We start from the raw sequence: 27,473 nt of genomic DNA on the forward strand, positions 1-27,473 counted from the left end.
TGCTCTGTAGAGCAGGCCTTCAGGATCATAATCAATCTTGGCCCCTCTGTGTGATTCCTGTGCAATAATTCTTAATATATTTGATATTCTGCCTTAAACTTGTTTATTAAACCCTGCCACTTACAAAAACAAAAAAATTAAACCTCATACCTGATAGAAGAACTGAAATTACTCAGTTCTCGGCAGAGTAAAATGCAACAGAGTTATAAAAAGGAACGATCCTTTAATAAGATTCTGGATAGAAAAAGTTAGGCTACAATATATACTTCACAAAAGAGGAAGACAAAAAAATAGTCAGGTGCAAAAGGCACAAGCGAGCAAACAAGCTTACATAATACTCAACAGGAAAAACAGCATCAACAATACAGCATAAGGAAGAGGAGGAGAGTAAAAGGGAAAGCATACAAAGCTACACCATAATATGCAGACAACAGAGGCGTAGCAAGGGGGGAAAGCGCCCGGTGCACTGGGGCGTCCTCCACCCCTGCCCTGGAATGCCCCGGCCCCAGAATGTCCCCACCATGCCCCCAGAACGCCCTTGCCACACCCCCACAGGGGAGCGTGCACCCCTGCCCTGCCCTGCCCTGCCCTGCCCTGCCCTGCCCTGCCCTGCCCTCTTGGAGCTACGCCTCTGCAAGACAATGAAGGTGACCGCCAATCAACCCATTAACAGCTCACCTGCCCTGCATTAACAGAAACAAAACAAGTGGTGCAGCTATCTCACTCCTGCAATAACTTATAGGAAGAATCACAAAAGATGCCAAACATTCTAACAATATCAACTTAAATGTTTTTTTAAAAATTAAGATTTGTCTATCCCCCTCTTCTCAAGCTCAGCGTGACTTAAACACCACGTTTTTGTTTATTAAAATCCCAGTGGGGGCACTCATGTTGCAGAAAAAAAACCAACGAAAAAATAAGGCTCACGCCAACTTAGAATTTTAATTTAGTGCTCGCTTCAGCAGCACATATACTAAAAATTGAAACTATACAGAGAAGATTAGCATAGCCCCTGCGCAAGGATGACACACAGATTTGTGAAGCGTTCAATATATATATATTAATTCTTAATTTAAGAAATCTTAAGATATTCCTCTCTTCCAAAGCTCAGCATGACTTAAATACTACTTTTCTCCAGCAGAATCAGGAAAAAAATGGTAGTCTTAATGCCACAATGCCAAACGTTAGTCTGCAGCAAGCAACAAAGCACAACAGCACACTAAAGGCTCTTTTAAGGCGAGCAAAATCTTCAGCATCTAAAGGCCCTGCTGGATTCCTGCCCACGATACAGCTGATCTACGCCTGCTGCATAACCATCTCCAACCGCAAGGGGGCAGTAGATCGCCCGGACCACCAAGACGCATGCGTACACTCAGAGAGCGCCGAAGGGGGCGTGTTATTGAGCGGTGGGCGTGGCCTCCTGACGCTCGCTCGCGGTCTCCTCGGGCCGCCGCCTCCGTTTAGTGACTGGTGCGGCGCCCGCCCGGTATTAACCGTTAGGCGGAGGGAGCCGGTGCGGTGCTGTGTCCCGTCCGTTGTTTCCTTCCGCGGAGGCGCGCGCGCGTGCTCGCTTCGGGCTGGCCCTTGTTCCTCTCTTTTCGTCCTCACCTGTCTCGGGCCGGGGTCGCCATGGAAGCGCAGAAAGTGAGTCGGGCGGGGCGGCAGAGGGAGTGGTGGGGTCGGGGTGCCCCTGCCTTTGCGGGAGCTCTTTTCTCTCGGGCGGAGGAGTAAAGAGGGAAAGGTGAGAGTCCTAGAGAGGCCAGAGGGGTCCCCACGAGGAGGAGAAAGGGAAAGGCGTCGCCTGGTGCATGGCTGGGGACAGTGGCTGTGGGAAGCAGTGCCAGCTTTTGTGGTCCTCTCGGGGAGGAGATTGGGGGGAGGGTCTGTTATGAGTTCCAGAATTGTATGGTTTGGGGAGGCCTAAAAGGCAGGGGAGCCCAGCAAAGCTTGGGGGGGGGGTCGCCTTTAATGGCTCCATTATACTGCTGGAGTGATGCTTGCACAAGGAGGAGGCGGGGCTGCTGCACAACACTTACACCTGCTAGTAAGTCAGACCTGTGGTCAGTGTCCAGTAGACATGAAGCTACCTCCCACCCAGCCAGGCCATTGGTTCTCTTTGACTGGCAGGGACTGGCCAGCATCCCAAGGAGAGCTGCTTCTTATCACCTGCTACCTGACCTTTTTCTACCTGAGACACGCTGCATGCAAAGCAAATGTTTGCCCCAGTCCCTAAGGGCACATTAACTTGCCTTGCTCCATATCAGACTGCTGGTTTCTGGAGCTGGCTTTGTGTGCTCTGGCTTTCAGTTGCTTTCTGATAGAGGCCTTTCACATCACCTTGCTGCCTGGTCCCCTTTATGGAACAAGCCAGTAGTAGAACGGAGACTTTCTGTGGACAAGTAGATGCTATACTGCAGAGACGCAGCCTCTGGTCTCCTCTGACTGGCAACTCCTTTGCAAGGCCTCTGGTGGAGTTTTCCTCCTCTTTGAGTAACTGAACCAGGGGACCGTTCACCTGCAAAGCAGATGGTCTGCTGTTGAGTCATTGTCTCCATCATATCATATTATGTCCTAAGCAAATTGTGACTAGCATGCTGCCCCAAACCATGACTGATGCCAGAGTTTGAAGGGCTGTTTGCAAACCATGATTTTGAGGCAGTCCTCACTGTAGTTGACCTATTTGGATGTCACAGAAAATCAGGGACGGGAGAATGAGCACGTGATCGTAAACTGAGTCATGCCCTTGTCTCCTCTGACTGGCGATGGCTTTCTGTTGTCTCAGGAAGAGGTATTTCACATTGCTTGCTTTCTGATGTTTAACTGGAGATGTTGAGGATTGAACCTGGAACCTTCCGCAGGCAAAGTCGATGTTCTGCCAGTGAACCATGCTTCCCCCTTCCCCTTTTCCTTCCTTGGTTTTTTGGCTCTGTAGGTAGTGCCTCATTTCCTGTGGCTCACAACAGGAGTTGTGTTGTCACTTTCAGGCCAGGGACTAAGGATGACATCTCCAGATGGTGGCATTCCTGGAGATTTTGGGGGGGAGGGAGTTGGGGGAGGGGAGACAATTTAGCAGGGAAGTGATATTGTGCACTCTGCCCTTCGAAGTTGTCAGTTTTCCCAAAGAAACTGATCTCTTTGAGGAACAGTTGTAATTCTGATAGAACTTTAGCCCCACCTGGATGCTGGCAACTCTGCCTGGGACCTGTCTTGAACCCAGTGAAATGGGATGGGAAGCTCACTATATTAAACATTTCCTGTCTTTATATTTGCAGTAATCTTATGAGGTTGAGCCACTCACAGTCTTACTTTTCCTATTATCCTCAATAGTATGGGACACTGAATTTATAGCCACACCCAAGCAGCACTTTGCCCAGCTCCCATGGGAGTTGGAGTTTGTCCATCTCTTCTCCCCCCTCCCCCCAGCCTGTGCTATAATCGGTTGAACCTATTCTGAATTCATGTGTGTAGAACCGTACTCTTAGATTGCAAGCGTATGCACACTTTGAAAGCTTATCCCTCTGAAAAGAGTGGAACTTTGGAGTCAGCCTGCCAGTTTTCTCTTTCCCCCTGTTTCCTTCATTCTTCAAATGAAATGTAATAGAAAAAAAAACCTTAGATCAAGCAAATTAAAAAACCCCTAATACAATGTGACCAGGAATCCTTCAATGAATTCAGTTATGATAACTGAACAGTGTCATACATGTAAGCAAATGTAATATAAGAGAAGCCTGAAAATGTCCTTCTACTATGCAATACCTAAAGTATAATCCAGGCTCTCTCAACAGAGTAAACATCAGTGAGGGAAAAGTACCTTTTAAAAGCCCTTTAAGACAGTTCACTAGAATCATATGATCACTTACATAAACACAGCTACGTAGCTTTGGTTTTATTTCTCACAGCACCTTCTTTAAGAAGTGTAAACAAGAAGTTAATTCTACCTGGTGCACATCAGTAAATGTACTGCAGTACTACTAGACACACTGCTGAATATTCTCTTGCAGGAATTAATATTAAAAGCTATGGTACAAGTGCCATTTGACTGTGTATATGGTAATTTTTCCTTTCTGCTAATGGCATAGCACATTTCCCTACATAAAATGGATCTGAAAACTTGATTAACTCCTTCAATAAAATTTGCTTTGTATTAGTACGTTTTTTGAATGCAAGAGTGTAATTTCGTTCTAGAAAAAGCTTAGATTTGTGATTTTAAGTTGGTTCATGAAGATAATAGCTGATAATTCAATGGTAATCTAATAATCCATTTGTATTTGTCAAACTGTAATTGTAAAATGAATAAATTATCTTTGTAGTATCTTCTGTTTCATGTTGCACCCTTTTCTGCTATTTCACTTTCTAGTAAGGCTTATGACATTTCAGGAGCTATATAGAAAGATAACTAATGCTTATGGCCCTGTTATGTAGATGCTGAGAGTTTAATTGTGTAGTGAGGGATTTGAAGCATACCTAGTTCTGCAAAATACAGTTAGTTAGTGCATGCATATGAAGATATTATCCTGATAAAGTAGGGCAGCATGCTGGGCTGTTCAAGAGAGACTTATCAATAATTAAGTGCATGGTAAATTAAACAGGTTTAAGTGTCCTGTGTCTAGAAGGGGAAATATGTTACCTTCAGTTCAGTGGAAGAGAACATTGTTCAGGAATTACACAAAGAAAAATATCTCTCACATGTTTAGGCTGTATTATTTGGGCAGTGTCTCCTAAAATCAGTTTAGTGTGTTAATATTTATTTATTTTTATTTATTATTTGATTTAATATACCGCCCTATCCCCAAAGGGCTCAATATGTTGGGTTTCTGGTTAGTTTTTAAATTTTGTTTGTTGATTCTGGTTAGGTTTTTTGTTTGTTTTTGTTGTAAACTTCCAGCAATGTGGGAAAGTGGTATAGAACTTTAGTAAATAAATCAATTAAATTATTTTTGGATGCTGCTACCATAAGTTACATACTGCTAAGGGAGAATTGGCATCTTCCCCCTCCAAATCTTTGGTTAGAGAAACTGGATATTGGCACCTTTCCAATTTTCCATTAATTTGGAGGGGAAGGGTTGAGTGAAGGTGATTGCATGCCTCGTCTCTGCTTCTAATCTTCATTATACATCTGAAGTTCTGATGGCGTCTAGACATCTGAATTGTAGACAGAGTGTCTGATCACAGAGCTGCAGGTATAATGCATGTTCGGTCTCAGTGAAAAAGATGGATCATAAATGAAGTCAATGAAATAAATAAATATATATTAGCCCTGTTCAGAACACCAGATGAACACACAGAGGTTAGAAAGGGAGAGACAGGTGGAGTACCAATTCCCTCTATGAATCCGTTGGTACCTGAAAGGAGTTATAAGAGATGAAAATCTTACTTAATACTTGTAATAGGATCATGTTTTCCCTATGGCCTCTAGAACTTAAAGTCTTTCTGATGTCATGTGATCTATGGCTTTCAAATGTATGGTTTCTAGTAAGTAAAGAGATAGTATCTGAAAACAAAATACCCAACTTTTAACAAACAATATCAATTGCAGTTTTAAAAGCATACATAGTAACTGATCATCCCGAGATATTAAGGACCAGGGCACGTTCTGGTAATCATCACAACAGTTCCAAAAGCCCATTACTGGCATACCATTCTCCTATCCTTCACCCAAACAATGTATTTTATAGGTTATAGCTTCCACATCTTAAACTAGGTGCGAATACACTGTTTTAATGCTAATAAGGTTGAACATTTTTGGAGGAATTTTGTGTCTTGTTAGTAGGGTGCACATAACAGTTAAAACTGGCTCAAGAAAGATATATTCTATCTTCATAACTCTGAAATTTGTACAAGTATTTGAGAGGAGTTATGACATTAGACCTCACTGTGGCATAAAATATGCATAGGTACTCTGAAATCTACATTGACTATTGTCGAATGACTATTTGCCTTTGTTGAATTTTATCTGTAACTGAACTCTATTCTAATGCTTTTGTTTATGTTGAGGTAGTTGGTTTGGGTAGCATTTTTGGAGTGGCTGTGTATTTTATAATAGGAACCTTTGCTCACACATGAGTATTTGTTCTCTACAAAAGGATGTAGAATGGTTTTCGTGCAGTAAACATAAATGAAATCCAGTAAAGCCAGAAGGAAGAAGTGTGAGAATTCTGACTTAATCTGACAGTTACAGTTATAGGATCTGTGGCTTAGCTCCAACCTATCAGATGGACTGCTCTTCTGGAATTTGATGGTAAAAACAGCTTGTCAGCTCAGCTGCGGACTTTCTTAAAACGAAAAGCTATAATGCTGGTTGTACAGAATATAGAGCCTGAAGTGAAGTGATTCTAAACTCACAATGTTTTTAGTGGGAATGTTCTCCATTCAAACTCATGGAGAACATTCACGCTAAAAACATTGGCCCCTTCCGCACCCGCAAAATAATGCTTTTTCAAACCACTTTCACAACTGTTTGCAAGTGGATTTTGCCATTCCGCACAGCTTCAAAGAGCACTGAAAGCAGTTTGAAAGTGCATTATTTTGCATGTGTGGAATGAGCCATTGTGAGTTTAGAATCACTGCACTTCAGGCTCTCTATTCTGTATTGGAAAGAACTTCAAAGAGGTGATACCTTCTACTCAGACATAAATGGGTCTGTGCTATTAAATGTAACTGGATGCTGACATAATTAATCTTTTGGTCAGTTAAATTGTTAACTTGTTAGGAGTCTAGAAATCCAGAGTCCAGGAATCTGGTATTGCTAGGTCTACAAAGGACTGGCACGAGTTTACCTTGGGCGATCAGGGGTTAAGCATTGTGTTACCTGTGAATCTGAATATTTATTCAGGTTTGTGTGATTCTTTGATTTTGCAGGATGTACTTACATGTAGAATGCCACCAATGTCAGACCAGTAGGAATATATAAGTGGTTCAGAGACTGGGTAGAGCAGAAACATTTGATTCAAGTGCCTCAGTTCAGAATTCTGAAGGCCTTCCAGGGCATGACTGGAAGGTGTTTCATATCTCAGCAGAACGAAGCCTGTAATAGGTTCATTTCCCAAATCTAATATGTACTTGTTTTTGTCAAGTTTTATTTCCTGGTCCCCATATCCTTTTCAGGGTTGATACCTGTGAATGTTCGTTCCCTATTAAGTATGGACAAGTCAGACAGATTAGGAATGGAAGATACTACATGATACAGTATAAACTTGCAGGCCTCCTTGTCTTCAGTTTTTCTGCCTCCATGTACTTGGGATTTAATGTTTCACAACATTAAAAAATTATTTGACACATGAATGTAATTGGAAATCTAGGTTGATGCCTATCTGTTGGTTGTGACAGAGACAAAATCTCTTTAAAAGCACGCCGCAACAAATCCTGTTAAGTAGCATATTGTAGTAAAAACTAATGTTAATTGAACTGTAAACTGAAAAGGTTCACAGGGTAGTACTCCCCCGCCCCCTCCCACTATTCCTGAGGGTTAAGAGGCCCTCAGGAGCAGAGCAGGATGTAGAAACTGGCAGAAATAATTACTCCTCTCTTGTTTAATTTACCAGACGGAACTTGTGATGCTGTCTTCCACACTACCTCTGATGAGTCCCGTAACTCTCCAATAGCATTTGGATTGGTTCTAGGGAAGGGAGAAAAAGGAAATTGCATTTTTGAACTTGTTTAGGATAGAATCAATGAATAGAATAGTTTCAGAAATGTTGTCATTTGTATCCATAATAGAATTATTTATGGACCATGAGTAATTTATGTGATGGTAAAACACCTGTCCTGGGTTTTTTTTCTCTGCAGACTCTTTTATCAATTTATACTTTATGATATTGCTCAGAATCTAGAAAGGCTCTTGTGCTCATCCAGGGAGGGGTTCCTCTAATTTCTGCCTATTCTTCATACCAGATGTTGTCCCCTATGCAACACCCCATGCTGTCTGGATGGGTGTCCTGACCTGTAGACCCAGTTTTCATAGGGGCATAGAAGGCTGCTGAAAAAGTTGAGAGGTCCCACTTTTGAGTGCAAATCTTCCTAAAGCACTCTAGATCTCTTCTGTTGTCCAGAAAGCAGGTGTATCTTGATTTTGGCATAAATCCTCATCTGACCACAACTTGGTCATTAAGCCTCAAAATGGCAATTGGTGTATTATAGTCTTGTAGTTGATAGCAACACTTGTAGTTGAATACAAACACTTACTAGCTTGACCTTCATGCATTTATGTAGCTTGGGTAATTGATTAGTCACGTGGTTCATAATAAAGGAATTGGTTGTCTAAAAATGATTGGCTGAAGTTCATATGTAGTATGTAAGTAAACTAAAATCTTCATCAACTTCTCTAATTTATAGGAAGCTCTGCAGAGGATTATTTCCACCCTGGCACACAAAAACGATGAAATCCAAAACTTCATTGAAACTGTAAATCACACATTGAAAGGTGTTCAGGTATGTGGTAAAGCTTTTAAAAACTGCTGCGTACATTCCAAGGAGCTTGTCTAAACTTGTTCTACTTCTTTTAATTTTGAAGTAATAAAGGTCAAGGTTCAAATTTTATGAAACTGTGCCAGCTACAATTGTTCCAGTTTGCCCTGCTCATATATAGAAAAGGGTGTGGGGCTTCTTTAACTTTAAGAGGGATGGATGGGTGAGAAGCTGGCAGTTGATCCTCCCTAGTACTTTGGTTGTGTTTTTGTGTGAGAGATGGACAGGGGATGGCTTGGCTCCCCTTGCTAATGGATACCTTTGGTTCTTGTTACACACTCCATGCTCTGCTATATTTATCTATCTGCCCCTCATGTGTAGAATGTGCTTTAAATTGTTACAGAACATCATTATGGCTCTGAACCTTGCTATTGTCCTTTCAGAATAACTGTTTGGCCTCTGGTAAGACAGAATGCTAAGTTAGATGGACCCACTGCTGTGATCCAGCAAGGCTCTTCCTATGTTCTTAACAGTTATGCAGTGACAAAATTCAGTGCTGTGGGCAAGATTTCAGAGGAATTGCTTTAGTTTTCCATACCATATTGTTTAGTGGTTGTTGCACCTAAAGATGCTAATCCAGCTAAAAATTTCTCAGTTGCCCAAGGTTTTGGTGACACTGTCCTGAAAGTTTCTGTCATGAGATACAGTCAGTACAAGTGAGCCTCCTTCCATTGTGATAACTTTTTAAAGTTTCCAGTTTGGAGGGGTGGGCTACGAGCCACATTTTGGTATTTATGTGAATTTAAGGAATTTATGCTTTCCATTGAGAAGTGACTGTGTTGGGCATGAATTAGCAACTTGTCTTCAGATATCTATCCAATAGTGAAGATTAGTGCTACGGTATGTACCCATCCTACAAGATGACTGTGAAAATGAAGTGTGATACGCCCCATGAACAATGCCTGGAGGTCCCTGAAGGAATAGTAGGATGGAAATCCAAATGTGTGGCAAATTGGAATGCATTTTGCCTTTTAGGAGTTCTTTGTGTGCTAGCTTCATATGTCCAGAATATATGTTTATAACTAATATCTGTAATTATATGGAAGAGTGATATCAAAATTATCTTACCTTATTGACAATACATCTTTTATGAGTGATTGATTACATTTGTATTTGAGGTCTATCAAGAGAAGTCAAATATATTAAATAGATGTCTTGTAGTATTCCAATTATACTTAGGAAGTCCAGTGTGCTACAGAGTTGAAATTATGACCACGTGATGAATACTGTTAGGTTGGGCATGTTGCTGAACGAACTAATACTTAAAATTAATGTTCACAATTAAAATCTTGTTCACAGGCTAATGCTTCCAGTGTAATTGGTGAGCTGGATGAGGAATTTGATGGCTTATATTCAATACTGGATGAGATGAAGGAAAGCATGACTACTAGTATCAAACAAGCAGAAGCTCATAAAACTCAGGAACTACAGGTAATTAGGCATCTGGTGATTAACAATACACTAGAGTTTTTATAAAGAAATCTGGAACAGATTAAATAACTACCAATTTCGATGGAGTGTAAATTTGTCTACATTTGCTGAAATCCAGATATTTAACAAGTATGGCATGTTTTCACCTGTGTGTTATTTCTGTTTCTGGAACTTTTATTTATGAAACGATACTGATCTAGCTTCCACTGTATCAATGGCAAAAGCAAAACCTTTCTGAACTGTACAGCAATATATGTGTATCAGACCTTTGGAAGAAACCTATCTAAAATACTTACTCAGAGCAGTGATTCTACAAAATTGTGTATCACTCTTTTTTTTTAATGTAAAATGTACAGTATGAAACGTTCAGCATGATTATCTGCTTGTCTTGAATTTATCCAGCTTATATGAATATTTTAACAATGACAAATGTGCTGCCTCCAAAAAGAAGCATTTTATACACTTTGGTGGGATCCAAAATTTTTAATAACAGGTTCTGATGGAGGTGGGATTCAAACAGTGGCGCCGCCGCACACATGCACCTCCAGTCCCTCTTGGGCAGGGAGGTTGCTTTAGTAACCCCTTCTCGGCACTCAGAAAAAATTAGTAACCACTTCTAGAGAAGTGGTGAGAACTGGTTGGATCCCACCTCTGTTAGAAGTTCCTGAAGTATCTGATTACTTTTGAAAGGAACTTTTTACCTAGATGTCTGATGCATTCTTGAGAATGGTTTGAATATTGACACACTAGTATAAGGTTTTTTACAGCCCAATCCCGGGAGTGGGGGCTGAGGAGAATCACCCTCTGGAGGCTGCAAGGGCTTACGCCGGCCCGTTTACCCTCCCTGGTGCACTTATCCCAGTGCAGGGGCAAATCCACTGGCGCCTGGCCACTGTGGAGCCCTGGGATGCTTGGCCATGGTGTCCAGCTCTGCATCAGCGTACCTGCACTGCCCAGAACTGTGTTGGTGTGGCAGGGGTGTTCCTGGGGGTGAAGCTGGCCAACATTGGCCAGCTTCCGCTGCTCTTTCAGCCCCTTCGCACCAGTGGAGCTGACCTCAAAGATATGCCATGATTTTTATGGCGTATCTCCACTTTCCCCTATGGGGACTTTAAAAACTTTTTTTCTTTTAACTTTTTGGGCTTCCTGCCCCATAAGAAAGCCTTTTGGAAGGGGTAAGGCGGTGTCACTGATTGGGCTGCAAGTCTGTTTTTGAATTTCTGTAGCACTTCAGGTAAATGAAAAATCCTTTCCTGTTAAGTTCATGGGGCTGCTGCTTTTTACAGTACAAATATTAAGAGCTTAAGGAACAAACTAAAAACACTGACATTTCATTTTGGTTCGATATGCTTCATGGGCAAGGTTTATCATTAACTTGTAACACTTTAGACACTGGGCTACAACATGAAAGACTCTGATTTTTTTCTTGCTATATGTTTGACAATTGAGGCCACATGTTTATGCCCTGGGATTATGTGTTAAATGTATATAAAAATAATGTGTTAAAATATCAAATAATAACTGAACTATTTATCCCTTTATAGTAATTTAAAAACTCTTACTCCACATCCTTGTTATGTACTAAGCATCATCATGTTAGATGTCATGGAAATCAGTAAGTTTGTGAGGCTTAGAGCATTCTTATTTCATATATAGATTACAGTAACTCTCCCGTAACTTAACTCATTTTTCCGTGAGTAAACACCTGTACTCAAATCTGATATGTTATGTTTAAATACGTTGATTCAAGCCCTGTGCACACTTGCTTTGAACTCAAGCTACATATATGTAATTGTGCACACTTTGGCATTTATCCTACATTTCATGAATAAGAGGAGAAAGGGTGGGCATATATTGAGACTGAGCAGTGTTTGTGGTGACACTGGAGCTAGGAAGTTTCAGTATGCTCGGAAAGGCAGGTTAAGTTAGAAATTTTCCTGGTTCATTTCTGTATTAGTCAGAACCTATGTTCCGGAGCCTGTATTTTTCTCTAGAATGATGCCAATAGATTAAAGCTGATATTTAAGAGAGAATAGACTGCGTGCCTTGCTGTGGCTAACATTACCAAAACAGCCCCAGTTTGATTCTCCTCCTAGCACCAAATCAATAGGAGAGACAGTGATAGGGTGGCAGCCTACCAATGGGAAAGGCTCTAAATTCCACTTGAGAGGGCATTGCAGAGCAGCAAGGGGGAATGAGTGGATTTTCCTCAACCAAACTAGCTCCCTCCCTTACTTTTGAGTCAGGACTAGACCTCGCTTGCTCAAGACTGTTTGCCTGAGTGAAGGGTGTAGGTGACCTGTCAAATAGAAGTGCTGAAGCATTACATTCCATACCTCATCTTTAACAGATAATTTCATTTCTTGTGGTGAGTTCGCCTGATGTGGCGCATTTAACTAGCTTTGGCTTGAGTTCCATAGATTAAAAAAACACCTGGCATCTAGGAATCCTTTTTTCCTCCTCTATAGTGTTCTTTGACCTGGATGGGATCAGCATTCTCAGCCCTGGCTGCTACTTGGGTGGGCAACCTCCAAGGACTACCATGATCGGGTTGCATAGGCAGGCAATGGCAAACCAGCCCTGATGTTTCTTTCCTTGAAAACCCCACCAGGAGTACCCATACATTAGCTATGACTTGATGGTGGAAAAGTATTCCTAGTAGAGGTAATAAAACTACTCCAGCAATGTCTAGAAGAGACACTTAAGCTTACCTAAAACAATGAGGCTCTAATACAAGAGCTAGTTAGAAGCTCAAGGAGATGTCCTCCTCCACCTCTTAATGCTGCCATATTGTGACCATGTAAATTATATTCATATGTACTGAAAATTTGGTAACCAGTAGATGGAAATATGGAGCTGGCAGGCTAGGACTCAGTGTGTTTCCTTGGCTTACAGCTCTACTCTGAGCACGTGGAATTGGGAGCAAGACTTGGAATTTGACGTTTCCAACAATCTCTAGCCTTGCATTTGTCTTCAGGCTTGTCGGCTTTTAAAATCTTGTAATCTGGAGGATCACTGATCAAACTTACTGCTTTTGCAGCTTTAGTTGGTTGCTAGAAAGAGATGGTCAAGGCATGCTAAAGTATGTTATTCAGTAACTAATGAATTACTACATGCTGGTGTGCTGAATGGTATTCTTTTCTTCTAGAATCAACTTAGTCAATGTAGTAAATCCCTGGAGAACTCGGAAGAATTGCTTGAATTTGCTACACGGTCGCTGGACATAAAGGACCCAGAGGAATTTTCAAAGGTATAAAACTAATGTGAAGAAGTACTGCTCAGATTTTCATGATTAGCATGTTGCATCTATCTGAAAATGTGTAGTAAGGCACTGTGGTAGGAGAACTTATAGAATCGATTAGTCTCAGCAGTTGTAGACTACATTCTAAGGGTTTCAAATGTATGCATCCACATTGCCCCTAACAGAGTAGAACCTTGTAAATGACAAGTTTTGTAGTCAAGGTTTACATGCCAGTCCAGCAGCACCTTAGAAACAAGATTTTCTGGGTGTGAGCTTTCAAGAGTCAAATCTCCTTTTGTCAAATACTTGTGAAGTTAATATTGACCAGTGTTTATTCAGCTACTGCTGTATGGGAGCACAGAAGCATCCACACAACAGATTTGTTAATATCTTGTACTTGGAACAATGAAATAATCAGTATTGTCTGAGGGCCCACATGTAGGATGATAAGTCTGCTGCTGAATGGGGAAATCATAGACTACTGTCTTTGCTCATATTCAATGGCTTTTAAATTGGCAATGCAGTTTGTCACCGCTCTGTTACATAAATTTGCCATGACTAGCATTGCCAGCACTTTGTTTCCCCAGGTTATTTGTACCACCACAGTTACACTAAACCCTGTTACTTGTGCTTGTCTGCTAAAAACTTAACTTTGTTGGTAAGTAAGCTGTATATTTCAGTCAATGGTGGACATGGCTTTAAAACTAATATTTGGAGCTATGCTCCGAGACAGCCCTTAATATTTGCTTCTGCTTAAGGAATTTGTTTTGATCTGTGTTCTATGAGCACTCTGAAGTTAAACTTGGATTTGTTATTTTGGAGAAGTTTGAGGCTTCCACTGGGGACATTTTCCTTAGAATTAATCCAAAAGCAAACCTTTCGCAGACCCCTTTAACATGCATCCCTTCCTACTCTTGATTCCAGCAGACACCTCACTGCCCAGATTACTTTCTTGCTGTCCAGGCTCCCAGTCTGATTACATTATTATTTTTATTCCTCCCTGAGCCTAGCAAAGAATCTTGACACGCAAGTCCTATTTATTGCCCTATTCTAATATGTGTGCCGAAGGGTCACAGATCAAAATAGTTTGGCTCCGCAAAATGTAGTACTTCATGCATCAGTTTGAAAACTTGCTGTTTCATCAGTCTCTATTTTGATGGGCATTCTGCTGAGCACAGCCAAAATTACACTTGCTAGCTAATGAGGCTTATTTGGCTTCCGTAATGAGGACTCATTCTAGTGATGGCCATGTGCTTATTTTTTCAGAAAAAGATCTGAAAATTGCTCTGTTCAAACTGGGGAGGAGGAGGGCAGAATCTTGACGGCTGCTGCTTTTAAATTCAGAATAAGTGTCGACCATAAATGTGGATTATGTTTCCTTTTAACGGACTGCTGCCCTTCAGCCCAGCACTGTTTCTCTTAAAGTGGTTGGTTAGTAAATTTGCCATGAGAAGTGCTACAATTAATAGGAACTGCTGAGGGAACATAATTCACTTGTTACTACGGAAGGTCACTTTCCCTTTGAGTTGAAGTCATTATTTATTCACTGATCTCTCTCCTTTTAATATCCAATGGGCAGCATTAAATCTGGGGGGAGAAGGGAATCCAGAGTTGATTTGTCATCGCCTAGTAAACTTTTCTTTCTTTTGCTTTCTTTTAATTTTGTTGGGGGAGACAGGGAAACTTGTAATGTGAGCCTATCTTTGGGAGACCAGGGATCTAGTTGCTTTTCTTCTATGGAGTTTGTGGGTGACTTAAAGGCAAGTTATTGTTAACAACTGCAAAGGGTAGAGGATACAGCAAACAGAATTAGAACATCTTGCTTACATGGAAGTCTCTTCTATCCAACCTTTGTTGTCTATATCGTAGGGACAAACTAGTACTGCTGAGAGTTCTGTGTGTGGAACGCACAAAACTATTTGCCATGGAAAGGATCAGAGGGCAGGGCCGAGGGCAAGATCGGTTAAGTGTCCTCAGTATCATTTGCCTTGTTTAAATTAGCCCTGCACAACTACTGGTCGCCCTGTTGGAGTAAACATATTGGACCTGAATCAGGGCCTTTGTGTGTGCTCTATTATGGCCAAGAGCAGCCTGCAGGGCTTTTCAGGTCAGGATGGTGGTTACAAGGGAGGACTTAGAAAACTTCTTCCCCTCCAGTCTGCTTTCCTGGTCCCGTTTGATGTCTTGAGTCCAGGCTATTTACAAGAAAGACACTTGGTAGCTCACAACACAATTCACTATCTTTTCTGGCTTTAAATTAAACGCTGTTTGAATTGTTCCATGTTGGAATTCTCACGTGAATGGTAATACTGTTTGCATCCAAAAATCCAGTTAGTTACAAGTGGTCAGATATACTTAGTTTTTTTTCAGCAAACACCTACTGTGGTGCTAGCTGGCTATTGTGATACAGGCTTCCTCTACAGGGTTCTTCTTTTCACCTAGGTAAGGAATTTGTCTAGCAGGTTAAGTCCCAATTTCCAGACCTTGATAAGATTTTCCTTTTCCATCCTTGCTCCTCCTCCTGCATGGTATCCAAACCTTTATAATTGCTGTTGTCAGTAGGAGTAAACAGAATAAGTACCGTAGGTTGTGGTCCTATCAGTTAAAACTTTTCTTTAAACAAATGTGAAATACTTGTTTTTTTAAAAAACTCAGGAAATTCTCACCCCTCCTATCCCACTTTAGTTATAGGTCAAGTAATCCCTATCAGGTAAGATTGTATTGATAACTGTTAATCCAGAAAGGGGATTTTAAAATTTCCCTTTAATTTTCCTGGTTAGCATGGCCCAAGTTAGATGAGTGTAGATGTCCAGGCGACCACAAAATCACAATGACTAAATAACAGAACTTTGACTTCTACCCAACATCTAACATCCCTGCTTACAAAGCAGAATTTTGAAAAAGCTAAGGTGTATTTATAGCATTTTGAGTAAAGACAGGGAAAGGGAATAAATGCATTCATGTTACCCTTAAAGCTGATTGGCTCTTAATGTGGCAAAGGGGTAGACAAATATTCACCCCAGATTTAATTCTAGATTATTTCATAACTAGATGTTAAAGGTCTTATGGCCCTACATCTTTCATCTGCTCTCCTTTTTTATCTGACTTTTCCTCATCCCCTTAATACCAACAAAAACTTTTCTTTTTCTGTTCAGATCCCATTCCCAAATGGGGAGACCTTTTTGTCTACCTGCCATAAAAACCTCTGGTTTCTGCACATAAGTAACTTTTCTCAGCTAACCAGCTTTCTGTGGATTCTTTATCTTGGTTGGAGAGGCAAGTTTAAGCCAAATTTCATAGAGTGCGAATCATACACTTTCCCCCCAAATTGAATTTTGTACATGTTATTTATGGACTGAGGTAATTTTACCATTGCTGTTCTAGAAAAGCCTATGTGTGTAAGAACCACTGCAGTTTTGGTAGTGGGGGTTCTGTGAAATTTTCTGCTCAAATTAACAAAAACTATATTTTTGCTAATCAGTAGAGGGACGTCTTGGAAAAGGTTATTTGATTGAAGCTGTTCTAGCATGACACCCTCCCCCACAATGAAACACACCCTCAGCTGAACATATTGTACACTGTAGTTTCTTTGTTCGTCTTCTCTGTTGTCGGTCTCGTGTGACAACTGTTCTAAATATTCATTGTGTCCTGTGGTCTGGACGGATTCTGTCTTTTATGCTTCTGGCTTGCGAGTATGCTCAGTAGAGTATAAAGTCATTTTGGACATTCTGTTACTTTGTAACTTATAAGCATTCTGCTCCATCTAGAACTAAGTGAAAAATGTATTTTCGTATCCATAAGTTGTCCTTTAATTTAGGGACTTTTGAGGGGCAAATGGTCTAAAAATTAAGCTAGAGGGTTGTTAGGCAGATGGCAAACTCCAACACAGAGATGTTCACTAATTAAATTCTCATGTTCAGTTCTAGAGTTAACTGGGATATTCTTGAGTAAGACTAATCCAGCGGTTTGCAACCTGCGGCTCTCCAGATGTTCATGAACTACAAATCCCACCAGCTCCTGCCAACATGGCCAATTGGCTGATGGGAATTGTAGTCCATGAACATCTGGAGAGCCACAGGTTGCAGACCCCTGGACTAATCCCTTTTTATATTAGAAATGAGTACTGATTCTCAGTGCAAATTTGGGAAGTCATATTGAATTGATTGGGGTGGACTGGAAGAAATATAATAATGCTTCGTTTGCTAATGACTGCATTTCTATCACTTTGTATTAACACAGGCTTGTGGGCCAAATCTTCAGTGAACAAAACTTGGTTTGGTTTTGAAATCTGAGTTGGATGTATGTGGGATTCATACTCTTAACATTCTTGCATGTTACTGCCGATGAAACTTGCATGAAACCATTAACTACCTTCTTTTTCTTCTCCCTGAAATGCTTCCAGGCTGCCAGACAGATCAAAGATAGGTACAGTACAAACTTCTTGCTTCTAACTGTTCCTGTTTTTTTCTCAATGGTAGTTGAGGATCATCATTTTAAAGAGTCATTGTTCTCACAGTTTATGCAACTCATGAAAAACTGTGGTTTGCTTGGTGACCTGGCACCACACTCTTGTTTGGCTTTATTCGTCCTTCTCCCTAGTTCATTGGTTTTCGTTTTTATTCAGTTACAAAGAAGGCGGGCTTAGTTTGAACAGGAATGGGGTAAGAAGGATATATGACGATAGCACGAATAGTAATTCTTATAGTAGATGCAGATTCAAACAAAACTTGGAAGAAGCACAAGAGTCTCTGATACAGATGCTAAAAGTTTAGGGTAGTTCCACGTATAACTTTTAACTCCGTGCTCAGGGAAAATTAAATTTCTTGGAACGCTTCCATTTGATCTTGAGAGTTGATATTTAGTACACTTAAAACTCTGGTTAAAATGAAAATGGGACATTGTAAATCTCTCCCTGTGCTAGGGTGAATATTGAAAAACATCCCAGAATATTTGAGGACATCCGTGAAAGATATCTCAGAATATTTAAGACTATGTTCATTGTTTATACAGGCCAAGGCATCCCTATTGAAAAATGGATACTTTGGCATGTTATGCTCAGCACACCCCTTAGAGTTGGCTCAAAGCAAGCCTGGGAGCACATGAACAAAAGCCCACTATTCTGTATATTTATTTGGGTGGAGGGGAGGCTTAATTAATTGTCAGCAACATGAATCAATAGTTACAGTATGCAGTCTTTTCCAGATTGTATAAAAAGGTAGTGCTGTCCTGCCCAGCTTGCAAACTTCTGTGTCCACTTGTATATTCATATGGCTGGAGCATGAAGACAGAGCAGATACTGGTTAACAGGTGATGCAACGAAAACCTCCTTAGTAACAAGTGATCACCATCTGGTCTATAGTGTTTGAAATATTATATAAAATTTAGACGTCCTGTTCTGATTTTCATGCCTCCGTTTAGAATGAAGTCAAAGCTTTGCAATGTGACTGCTGAGCTGTGCACAGATGCCTTTACGTGGTACAAACCCAGCAAAGGTCGCTTGTTGCTAAAAAGCTAGTCAGTCTCTATAGGAATGCTTCCAGGAATGCTCTATAGGAATTCTCTATAGGAATGCTTCCTCAAGATGCTGACTGGAGAGAACTAGGGAAAAGAACTGCAGAGACCAGCCTCAGCACAGGAGCAGGATGGCTGAAAAGCTTTTGAGGAGATGTTTTCAGCAGGAATCCAGGAAGGGCTACCCTGTTTCCCCTAATATAAGACATCCCCGAAAAATAAGACATAGTAGAGGTTTTGCTGAAGTGCGAAATATAAGGCGTCCCCCGAAAGTAAGACATAGCAAAGTTTTTGTTTGGAAGCATGCCTGACGAACAGAACACAGAAAAATAAGACATCCCCTGAAAATAAGACATAGCGCATCTTTGGGAGCAAAAATTAATATAAGACACTGTCTTATATTCGGGGAAACACGGTAGCACTAGCATTGGTCTCCCCAACAGCAGTTGTCCTAAAGCCATGGTGGCGAACCTATGGCACTCCAGATGTTCATGGACTACAATTCCCATCAACCCCTTCCAGCATGGCCAATTGGTCATGTTTTGTATGAGAAGGTTTGTATGAGAAGGTGGACTCTGCAAGATCTTATCTACCTCACCCTATTTTGAATTTGCTTCCTTCCCTCTGTCCCAACTCCTCCACTACCTTGAGTTCCTATTTCAGCTTGAACCACAATTTTCTGGGTTTGGCTTGTGGTTCTGTATGTTCAAATCCCTTACAGATTTAGTTTGGTGCAGAATGTAAGTTGACTTGGAACCAGCCTCTCGCTTAAGTGAAGCTGTCAACCAATGCCCATCTAATGGAAAAACCGAACAAACATACAAATTCTGTGATACTGTACGGATTAGCATAGCAGCTACTTCTCCTGAATTCATCTTTCTTCACTTTATTAAAAAAAATAGGGTCTTAATTGATTTATGACCAACAAAAGGAAGTACAAATATTGCCAGACCCTGAATTATCTTGGTTTTCATTAGCTTGACTGTGAAACAAGTGAAAGATGGTAGTCCAGGTGTATAACTTGTAGTTCAGGTGCTGTGGTTAAATTATTTAGCCAGGTCTAAGATGGTGTAGCTTCTACTACAGGCCGGTGGAAAATTGTTCTTACTTGGAATAATACAGTAGCATTCTTTGAAAGTCTACATTATCCTGGATATCCAGAAAAATACATTCCTTGATGATGGTGTAAAAATGCTGACATGCTTGATTTCTCATCTGAAACCGACATGTTATAAATAGAAGCTTCTTCTGTGCGTTGTCTTTTGTTGGCTACCACAGGAGGAAGACAGATTCCTGTAGTCCTTCTCACCCCACTTTATGTCTGGGGTAGGGATGTGACCACTGAAGGTTGTGATAAGCTGCCACAATATTTCAGCCACTTTACTACATTCACTTTTGATAGAATTTGGCTATAAAATGACTAGTGGTTTATGACCATAAGAAATGTCCACCTTAGTATCAAAGTACTGGACACTGGGGTGATGGCTAAAGAAACTTCCAGAGGCAGTATCCTTGTTACAGATTGTTGGGTATTAGAGGATTATGGTTTACAGCAAGACCATTTCATTTTGGTGAACTATGTGTTCTCCCTTCTGCTCTTTAGAGTTACAATGGCTCCAGCATTCCGTCTCTCTTTGAGACCCAAAGTGAGTGACAACATGACACACTTGATGGTGGACTTCTCTCAGGAAAGGCAAATGCTCCAAGCTCTAAAGTTCTTGCCAGGTAAACATATCCTGTGGAGCAGCTCAACTGCATTATGTATAGAATAAGGAATTTAGCTGAAGCACCCAACACAATAATGCGGGTGGAGTGGGTCCAAATGTTTTTATTCAGGTCTCAAGTCTCCTCGTTAAATTGCCTGAACCCGCTTCAGTTTACTTCTCCATCACGCTTCTCTTTCGAAAACCTTCTGACTGCTCGCCTTCCATAACCAGTTGCCAAATACACTTTGGTGGCTGGGTTTGCTCCTGCTTGGATGAATCTAAAGCTTTGTATTGAGGAGTCAAATTCAAAGTGTCAGGGCATCACATTTGATTCCCATCTCGTGGATGACAAATGCTTGGAATATCTTGACAAGGAGTTATTTTGCTGAAATTTTAGATCAGTTCTGATAATGATTATCCAGTGCAAGCTCTTCCTGTAACATACAGTTTGCCCAGAAAAGACTCTGGCTAAATTAAACCCGTGTCGACAATTGCTTGTTGAGTGAAAGACTTCTTTTACTGCAGTATAATATTCAGACATATTAAGTATCCAAACAAGGTGCAGCAATTGACAGTGAACACTTGCATTGACTTTCATCCAGGCAGTCCTGATTACGTAAATTGATGAACCAATACAAAGAATTTAGTTTCTTCTGCTAAGTTCTAGAGGAATATACATTAGCTTCTCTGTTTCTTTAACAGTTCCTTAGTCTGAAACAGTCTAAAACCTTAATGTTTGACTCGGCTAACTGCCATCTCTCCCCTCCCAGGCAAATTGAAATTCTCTGCCCACCCCATAAAACTGTGCTGTTACTGTCATGCAGCTATGAATAAATTCACATTTTTGTAACAGGGGCCTGCCATACCTGTTTATGATTCTGACTTCCTGCATTGTGTGGTCCAAGCAGATATAGTCTTTATCTTGCTGTGGACCAGTGTGCCTGTCAAACCACTGGGTGATTTAAGTACTTGGTGAAGAGGTTCTAAATACCAGGGACTACCAACAACTTCTCTTGCTACCTGTTGTATGTGCATGCATTTTCAGCATCCAGCCTGAGGAAGAGTTCTGAAAAACTCAAAGGCTCGCAGTCTGTTTTGTGGATGGTGGTGGTGGTTGGTCCTAATAGTTTTTGTGTAGCTTTCATGTAGCCTTTGGTTATTGGTTATGCCTCTGATAACCCCTCTTATACATGCTGAGGATATTGCATCTTGAATGGATTCTTAACATAAAAATGTGTTTGCATGGAGAGAAGTCTAGAATAGAAATAGGTTTCTTAGTGCACAAGTTTCCTAGTGTGCATCGACTTTATCAGGCTGTGAATGAAGCCTGTTGGTAAACCAGGCTACCTGGTTTGGTTTGAAGTGGAAAACATGTTCTTTCATCTGGCAGTAACTAAAGCACTGAATAGTGCTAGTGTCATTAATGTCAATATATACAGTAGAATAGAATAGAATAGAATAGAATCTTTATTGGCCAAGTGTGATTGGACACACAAGGAATTTGTCTCCGGTGCATATGCTCTCAGTGTACATAAAAGAAAATACATTTGTCAAGAATCATAAGGTACAGCACTTAATGATTGTCATATAGGTCTAGTAAGCAATCAGGAAACAATCAATAGTAATAAAAACATAAAATGTAAATCATAAAATAAAATAATCTTTATTGGCCAAGTGTGATTGGACACACAAGGAATTTGTCTCCGGTGCATATGCTCTCAGTGTACATAAAAGAAAATACATTTGTCAAGAATCATAAGGTACAGCACTTAATGATTGTCATATAGGTCTAGTAAGCAATCAGGAAACAATCAATAGTAATAAAAACATAAAATGTAAAATCATAAAATAAAATGAAATTTTATTGGTTGGATTTGGACTGACAGGACCCAGGTCCAAATTCCCCCTCATCCAAGAAGCTTGTTGAGATCTGGTCTTTGGGAAACCTCTGTCTCTTATCCTATTTCTCACCCTATCATATCTAAACAGAGTGAGAAAAAGAAATTTTGAGTATATAAAACTCCTCAGAGGAAGAATGGCATGCAAAGAGGTTATACGTTGATTAATCCCTGATGTTGATTGCAACACAAATAAGAGTAACATTCAAATACCTATGTGGAAACTAAACCTAGCTTTCATGAGTGAATGGTGCTAACTATATTAAAGGTTTTACCTGTCTTGAATATCAATGCACTGTTATGTAAATGTCTATAGAAACAAACCTCCTCTTTGAACAAGGTCCTGTTCTTGATGTTAACACTGGAATTCCCATCTCCCAGTTAGGAGAGGGGAGAGTTTCCTGTATCGCTGTTGGCCTTTGACACCAAGCAGAGATTGGGGCAATGTATTTCAGGCTTGGAGCTGGTAGAAGTAGCTAATAACACATCAGACTTCCTTTCTTAAATTCTCTACAACATGCAGAGGACTTGGCAACACAGGCCACCACTGACCACTACTTATGCCAGGGTAGTAAAAATTTTTCCTGCAAAGTTCCCCACCCCTAAATCCGTCTTGTTTGCTAATAGCTAATTTAAGAAGGTCAGTCTGGGTATTTTCAGAACAGAAGGAAATTGTAAGCAGTCCACAGTTGAAAAGCTGATGGTAAAATTACATGAGTCAGAACTTGTATGTTTATCGACATTGAAATCTGCAGTCTTTAACTCACTAAAAAACTTGTTAAACCTAGTGCAATTTGATTCTGATCTCATTCGTTGAATAGTGTGTAAGAAATCAAATATATGGCTGGCTGTAGACCTTTATGTTTTTGTCAACTCCATGTATAGAAAAGTCTAGCTTTTATATTGAAGTTTGCTTTCAACTTTGGTACAATTTAAATGATCGAAACTAGTGTCTGTGTTGTGGTGTGCTTTATCAGTGCTCTTAAGGGTTTTTGTTGTTGTTCTTTCAACAGTTCCCAGAGCTCCTGAGATAGTTCTCGCAGACTGTCTTGTAGCTGACAACGCTGTAACAATATCATGGCAAATGCCAGAAGAAGACAACAAAATTGATCACTATGTACTAGAATACAGAAAAACCAATTTTGACGGACTTCCTCGAGTGAAAGATGAGAGGTGCTGGGAAACTGTAGACTACATTAAGGGCACTGAATACACATTATCAGGTATCTTTGAGGAGCTGGGTTCCTCTTTAGGAAGGCTTGACTATGAAATGCCTGTGACAAAATCCTTGCAAAATAATTTCGAATACATAAATTGTATTTGATAATATTTTATTGACGGTGTGTGTTCTAAAATGGTTTTAATGGGGCAGCTAAGACAACCAAGAATAAACATTTTCTTTTTGAAGTTAAAAACAAGAGGCTGTAAAATCACAGAGGCCGTAAAAAGGGCTATAGGCAAGCTTGGAATTTTAGAGCATTTGGGAAAGTATGTAGTGGTAAATATTTTTTTACAGAAATCTTCCAACCCACTGGTTTGGTCTGAGAACTGAGCATACTGGTGCCTAGGTTTGTTGAGAGCAGTTGAGTCTGCTTAAAAGGAAGGGAATGACAAAAATGGAAATTATGTGAGCAAGCCCCAAAAGGGCCTTCCTGTGGTGACCAGGAGGAGGAGATGGAAAATTCCTTCCCCCCCTCCCAGCCCCACATTCAAATGACTTACACTCACCCTCCCCCAGAATTCCTCATGGGGTTACCATTGTTCAGCATAATGCTAGATAACTTTTTTGTTCATCTGATTTATATCCTCCCAAAGAATTTTTTTGGTCTCATGTGCTGCTGGACTCAAATCTAGCTCCTTTGTGTGTGTCCATGTTATCTGTCTGATGGCTTCTCCCTCTTTCAGGTCTGAGGTTCGATTCAAAGTACATGAACTTCCGTGTTAGAGCTTGCAACAAGGCTGTGGCGGGAGACTGTTCTGACCCAGTGACTTTAGAAACCAAAGGTACAACTGCATTATGTGTAATCAATATGATATAATGGCTACAGTGCTGACTGCTAGAAAGCCACCTGTGAAGTGTTGCTCCTCCATTTTGCAGTACTAACACTGTTCTCAAGAAGGCCCATCTATTTAATCCAGCAAAAGTGGAATTCCTAAAAGGAGGGGTCCATTGGCTTGACCATCTTTCCATATAAAAAATCTCAGGGTTTTGCCACACTGTCTCAGATGCAAGAATACTAAAGAATAGCGCCTTAATCTGACAGTTCCTTACACTGATGAAGTCCAGAATCCTCTGGAAAGCCTTGGATTCTGTTTGAGGCAATCTAAAAATGAAGAGCTAAAAAGCTTTCTTAACTGGCAGCTTCTATTTTTAAAAGTTGGCTTACTAGCAGTTGATCTGGTGGGCATTCATTTGTAGCTACACGTTGTGATTCTCTTCCAAGATTAGAACTTCTGCAGCGCATCTTTAGTGGGCTTCTGTGCTCTATTTTGCATCTGCTATCTTTAGCTTTATGCTGGAAAATGTGTTGGTCTGATATTAGCTGGTCTGGCACTAGCTGGGTATTGTTAGAAGGCTACTGCATATCTTGGATATAAGCTGGAGACTTTTCATCTAATGGCGGTCTTTTATCATCTTAGTCTCATTTGAGTCAAAAGTCATGTAATTCTGAAATTATTTTCTGCATAGGGATACTTGCGTTTACTGTTTCTTGGTCAGTTTTACTCAAGCACCTTGTTGGCCTTTCCTAGAGGAATTCCAAAACATGAGCACTGAAATACTTAGGAAAACAACCACTCAGTATTTGAATAGCCTGTTTAATGTGACATCTATTGTTTAGCTTCCAAAGCTATTCTGCTTAGTTGGCAGTAGATGGCTTAAATTCAAACAAAAACACATTCCACTGAATGGTAGTGACTCAGTTCTGATTGGCTATTTAAAATGCTTCTGACCTTTGAAAGTGTGGGTGCTTCTATTGTTGGCCTTCAGCCGCTGTACAATGGAAGTTAGAAAATGTTGACCACATCTCCTGCATTAGATTTAATATTGAGGAAGATCATGATAGATGCAACAAAGCTCTTCCCACTTAATGTTTTCCTTTCTCAGTGAACTCTTGTATGCTAGTATGCGATAGCCTGCATCGTCTCCCTTTCTGATTACTGAACAGATTGCCATGCTTACTCGGCCCAGTTTTGAGAGCAAAGACATTTGCCATAGATCTTTAATTCGTAACTTGAGAGGCCCATGATTACCAGGATACCCTAGAGCTCTGGACAGATAGGCGAATCTGATAAAAAGAAACCACAAGCCCTGATCTTATAAACTGTTTTGAGTTAAAGTTTGGAAAATGTGTCATGGCGTGTTCTGTTGTGGAGTTAATGCCTGAAGTCGGCATTGCACTAAAGGAAAGGGCATGAATAACTGTTTGATCCACATCTTGTCTTTGATCAGCTCTTGTTTTCAATCTGGATGGTTCCTCTTCTCATATTAACTTGAAAGTTGAAGATTCCTACGTTGAATGGGATTCTACAGGTGGCAAAGGCCAAGAGAACAAAATAAAAGGAAAAGAGAACAAGGGCAGGTAAGGAAAACTGTTTGCTCGGTACTAGCTTGTACATCTGCTTTTTTATGCCTGAAAAGCAATTAATGGATTTTGAGGGAGATTAGCATAAGCTTTTTTTAAAAAAAAACTAAACTTGATAAATCTATCACCTCCTTGGTATTAAACATTGCTGCTACTAGCATTTTGAGGCAGCTTTTGAGGCAAATAAATTGGAAGTTTTAGGAAATGTTATGTGACATAACCAGGTCATATAATTCTGATTTACCTGGATGGCAATATGGTTAAAAATCAGCCCTGGTTCACTGAATGTTAGTATTGGTAACTGTTGTTAATAAGACTGCAAAAGCTAACCCCTTATGTGCTTCAGCTACATACCTCGTTCATAAGAGACAGTCATTGAAAGCAACATTTCCTATAAACTACAGGAGGAAGGAAGTGCCCAAAGGAAAATCTTTTTCCAAACTGAATGTTTCTTTGTAAGAGAGATTGTTGATTGTTGAGAATAATTCCATAATCGGTTTTTACATCTAAAATGTCAGACTGTGTTAGAAAAAGTGGAATAAGTAGCATGCTTTCAAACCAGAACCATTCTAAATTGTAGAGTCCGACTTTCAAAGGAAAAGCCCAAGGTACTTAAATGACAGAATCCAGGCCATGAGCCTCCATATGTCAGGTTACAAAATTAGGCCAAAAAGGTACAAAATTCACAGAGTATAGTTGTTCTACTCCACTGTGAAACTCACAGGATGACCCTGGGTTAGTCACTCTTCATCTCAGTCTAACAAAGTAGTGGCTGGGCAAAATGAGCAAGTTGAGAACTTCACTATGTTGAGTTCCTTGGAGGACAGATAGGATAAAAATAAGGTGTTGGGGACCCTTGACATCACTCACCCTGGGAATGGCATGGTCTGATATTGGTGAGGACAGGTGTATTTCCTTCTTCCATTATAAAGCATTCTCTTAGTTCAAAACCATGATGAAAATAAAACTCATCTGATTTGCAATCAGGAGAACCATTAATGGAGAGAAGAAGGATCATGGGTTGAAACAACTCAGATTGAAAACTTCTCAGATTCCACTTGCTGACACCACTTTAGAACAGCTGGAGAACATGTGGTGGTTTGACTACTAGCCTATGCCTTTCGATTCAAACAAGGCTCTCCAGATTTTACACTGCAATTACATTCTTCATAAGCTGCTTCAAAGTGCTCTGTGGAGCTCCAGCTGAATTCTTCCCAAAGTTGAGGTTGGTCCTATAAAAGATGCTGATCTCTAAGCAAATGGATCACTTAGCTTCTGGTGCTGGTCTTGCATCTTGGCACCATGTATTTTTGCTGAGAGATAATCTCCCTGGTTTTTATTGTGGAAATATCTTATTTGGGTTAACTTTTTTAAAGTGCAAAAATACTTTGCAGAAGAAGGCTCTAAGCCTGGCAGCATCATAGTGTCCTGATCTGTGGAGGGGTGTGTGTGTGTGAGAGAGGGAAAGAGAGAGGGAGGGAGAGAAGGGCTATAAGTCACAACTGACAAGGCAAGAGGTGGTTTGCCAATGCCTTCTTCTGCAACCCTGACATTCCCTGGTGGTGTCCCATCTAAATAACTAACCAGGGCTGACCCTGTTTAGCTTCCGAGGTCTGATGAGATCTGACTAGCTTGAGCC

At 40.5% G+C, this 27,473-nt stretch overlaps 1 protein-coding gene and 1 non-coding gene across 5 annotated transcripts in view; both read left to right on the plus strand.

The window, feature by feature from the left end:
- Positions 1-949: 949 nt before the first annotated feature.
- Positions 950-1,057, plus strand: LOC125437330. Its single transcript, XR_007245176.1, has one exon. It is a non-coding gene; the product is annotated as a U6 spliceosomal RNA (small nuclear RNA).
- Positions 1,058-1,403: 346 nt separating this feature from the next.
- The window catches only part of FSD1L (fibronectin type III and SPRY domain containing 1 like), a 38,883-nt gene continuing 12,813 nt past the window's right edge, over positions 1,404-27,473 (plus strand). For 3 of the 4 annotated variants that reach the window (XM_048503466.1, XM_048503469.1, XM_048503470.1), the window contains exons 1-9: positions 1,405-1,644; positions 8,332-8,427; positions 9,763-9,894; positions 13,043-13,144; positions 17,538-17,560; positions 20,250-20,371; positions 23,264-23,473; positions 24,156-24,254; positions 25,702-25,831. In XM_048503466.1, coding sequence (XP_048359423.1) covers positions 1,630-1,644; positions 8,332-8,427; positions 9,763-9,894; positions 13,043-13,144; positions 17,538-17,560; positions 20,250-20,371; positions 23,264-23,473; positions 24,156-24,254; positions 25,702-25,831 — 929 coding nt within the window. In that variant the 5' untranslated portion in view covers positions 1,405-1,629. Of the gene's footprint in view, positions 1,645-8,331; positions 8,428-9,762; positions 9,895-13,042; positions 13,145-17,537; positions 17,561-20,249; positions 20,372-23,263; positions 23,474-24,155; positions 24,255-25,701; positions 25,832-27,473 lie in introns of all 4 variants that reach the window. The other variant, XM_048503468.1, reaches the window with a different exon arrangement.

Source organism: Sphaerodactylus townsendi, linkage group LG07 (assembly GCF_021028975.2).
Source record: "Sphaerodactylus townsendi isolate TG3544 linkage group LG07, MPM_Stown_v2.3, whole genome shotgun sequence".
NCBI classification, from domain to species: domain Eukaryota; kingdom Metazoa; phylum Chordata; class Lepidosauria; order Squamata; family Sphaerodactylidae; genus Sphaerodactylus; species Sphaerodactylus townsendi.